The sequence below is a fragment of the Chinchilla lanigera genome, unplaced genomic scaffold, assembly GCF_000276665.1.
Source record: "Chinchilla lanigera isolate Chin_1 unplaced genomic scaffold, ChiLan1.0 scaffold00006, whole genome shotgun sequence".
Lineage (NCBI taxonomy): Eukaryota > Metazoa > Chordata > Mammalia > Rodentia > Chinchillidae > Chinchilla > Chinchilla lanigera.
In genome coordinates, this window is record NW_004955407.1 from 5,348,343 (window position 1) to 5,350,265 (window position 1,923).

General features: G+C 52.0%; 1 protein-coding gene and 1 long non-coding RNA gene across 6 annotated transcripts in view; one reads left to right on the forward strand and one right to left on the reverse strand.

The window, feature by feature from the left end:
• The window catches only part of LOC102022463 (chromosome unknown open reading frame, human C3orf38), a 9,506-nt gene extending 8,954 nt beyond the window's left edge, over positions 1-552 (reverse strand). For both annotated transcript variants that reach the window (XM_005375527.2, XM_005375526.2), the window contains exon 1: positions 25-552. In XM_005375527.2, coding sequence (XP_005375584.1) covers positions 25-166 — 142 coding nt within the window. In that variant the 5' untranslated portion in view covers positions 167-552. The remainder of the gene's footprint in view (positions 1-24) is intronic.
• LOC102024761 overlaps positions 442-1,923 on the forward strand; it is a 78,338-nt gene continuing 76,856 nt past the window's right edge. For 3 of the 4 annotated variants that reach the window (XR_001230983.1, XR_259551.1, XR_001230977.1), the window contains exon 1: positions 573-659. This is a non-coding gene — a long non-coding RNA (uncharacterized LOC102024761). Of the gene's footprint in view, positions 531-572; positions 660-1,923 lie in introns of those variants that run through there. The other variant, XR_001230981.1, reaches the window with a different exon arrangement.

Consider the following 1,923-nt stretch of genomic DNA (forward strand, 5'->3'; position numbering starts at 1 on the left):
GGCCCGAGGGGCGGCGGCTCGCACCTGGGCGGTCCGCAGGCTGCACCAGGCGGTTGGTGACAGTGTCGCACAGGGCCATGATCTCGCTGTTGTCCAGTAGGCCGAGCAGCTGACGACAGCCTTGCGTCTCCTCCTGACTGAGCCCCGACATCTCGAGCCCCGACATCTCGACCCCCGGGGAAGGGGGGAGAAGACCGCGCAAATAAAGCTGCCACGGCCCTCAGGGCCCGCGCCTTGGCAACGGACACCGGAAGTGCCTTTCCCGTCGTCACGGCGAGAGGGTCGCAGGTATTCCAGACCCCTACACGGAAGTGATGGCCGGGGTGAGGACGGAAGGCTGTGCCGCCGGCTTGTGGTTCCGGGCTGTCTTGGAGCAACGTTCCGCCTGCCTCTTGCCTCACTACAGACAGCAGCCGCGTTTACGTGGAGAACGTCGGCCTTCCACAGAAAGCCAGTTACAAAAACATTTTCCGAGCTCGCCAGGAGCCCCTCCTCCTCACACCGCGTCCAGGAGGAGTGCGCGCTTGCAGGTGCGTGGGAAGCGGGAGGCGGCCGGCGCCCGGCGAGCTCCCGTGATGCTGCGGGGCGGCCCGGAGGACGCCCCTCCCGCCGGCCCGGCCCGGCTCCAGCGCGCGCCGCCTGGGCCCCGTCTGAGTTGGGTGAGCCGGACCTTTACTATGCTTAGCCTACACGAATTAAAATAAATTTTGGTTTAACATTATACTACGAAAAGTAAAAAAAATAAAAAAGGTAAGGACGTATCCCACGCCTGCCCGCCTCCCACCTGACTCCTCCAGCCCGCTCCGGCCCCGGGAGAGACCGCGGGGCGCTCCGAGAGCCGGGCAGCGGACCGCGAGCCCCCGCGAGCCCCCGAGTGTCTCGGCCCGGCGCGTCCCTGTCTCAAAGCGGACCCAGAGTTGGGGCAGGCGGAGACGGCGCCCAGGGCCCAGGAGGCGCGGAGCCTGTATTTCGGATGCTGTTCTTAGTGTGACAGTAAGTCAGATAACCTGAGAAGCAGTCGTGCCCTGCCAGACTGGGGAATCATACTTCAACACGTTGCTTCTATCGCCTTCCATTTTTAGCTATATTTTATGAGTTAGCATTTAGAGTATTGGCATTTAGTAGCTAAAATGCACAAATCTTCAGATCCAGGTGAGGAAATTTAACATTGTCTTAATGTCAGAGCTAAATGTCAGTAAATGTGGTATACAGTACAAAATACACTGTAGATATGGTCTTTAAAACAAGGCATTGAAAGCACGGTAAGTTAACCTGCCAAAGGGTATTATTTCGATGTACCTTTTAGTCATAGACACTAATTTTTTAGTTTGCATTAATCATTGATGAGTATCTTTTATGTAAGTATTGAAGCTTCTGCTTTAAGGATTTTCAAGGCTTTTTGCCAGAACAGAAAGTGTAAGTGCTCATATGTACTGTTATGAGACCACATGGAAGGCATGCCCAACTTTGCCTTGTTTTCATTCAGTGCTTCATTTTTAAAAATACCTTTACTGAGCACCTGCTTGTCAGCGATCGTTTTCTGTACTAGGAACAAAAGCATTTTCTTTGGGCTTGTATTCCAATAGGCGAAAACAGACAAGAAACATGTAAGAAACTATTCTCTGCTAGGAAATGCTGTGAAGAAAAATGAAAGAGAAGATGGAGAGGTTGTAAGGAAAGGCTTCGCAAAGTGACGTTAAAAAAGTGAGAGAGTAAATCACAGAAGACTATTCTAGGAAGAAGCAACAGTAGAAATTTTGAGGCCAGAGGGCTGCACTTAGCACATAAAGAGAGTCCAAGAGCCTGGAGCAGCTTTGTCATGTAACACTGTGGTTAGGATTACAGTCAAGACTGCTCCAAAGCAGGAAATATTGCCCTTATCATATAAATATGATATCATATTTATATGCCCTTATCATATAT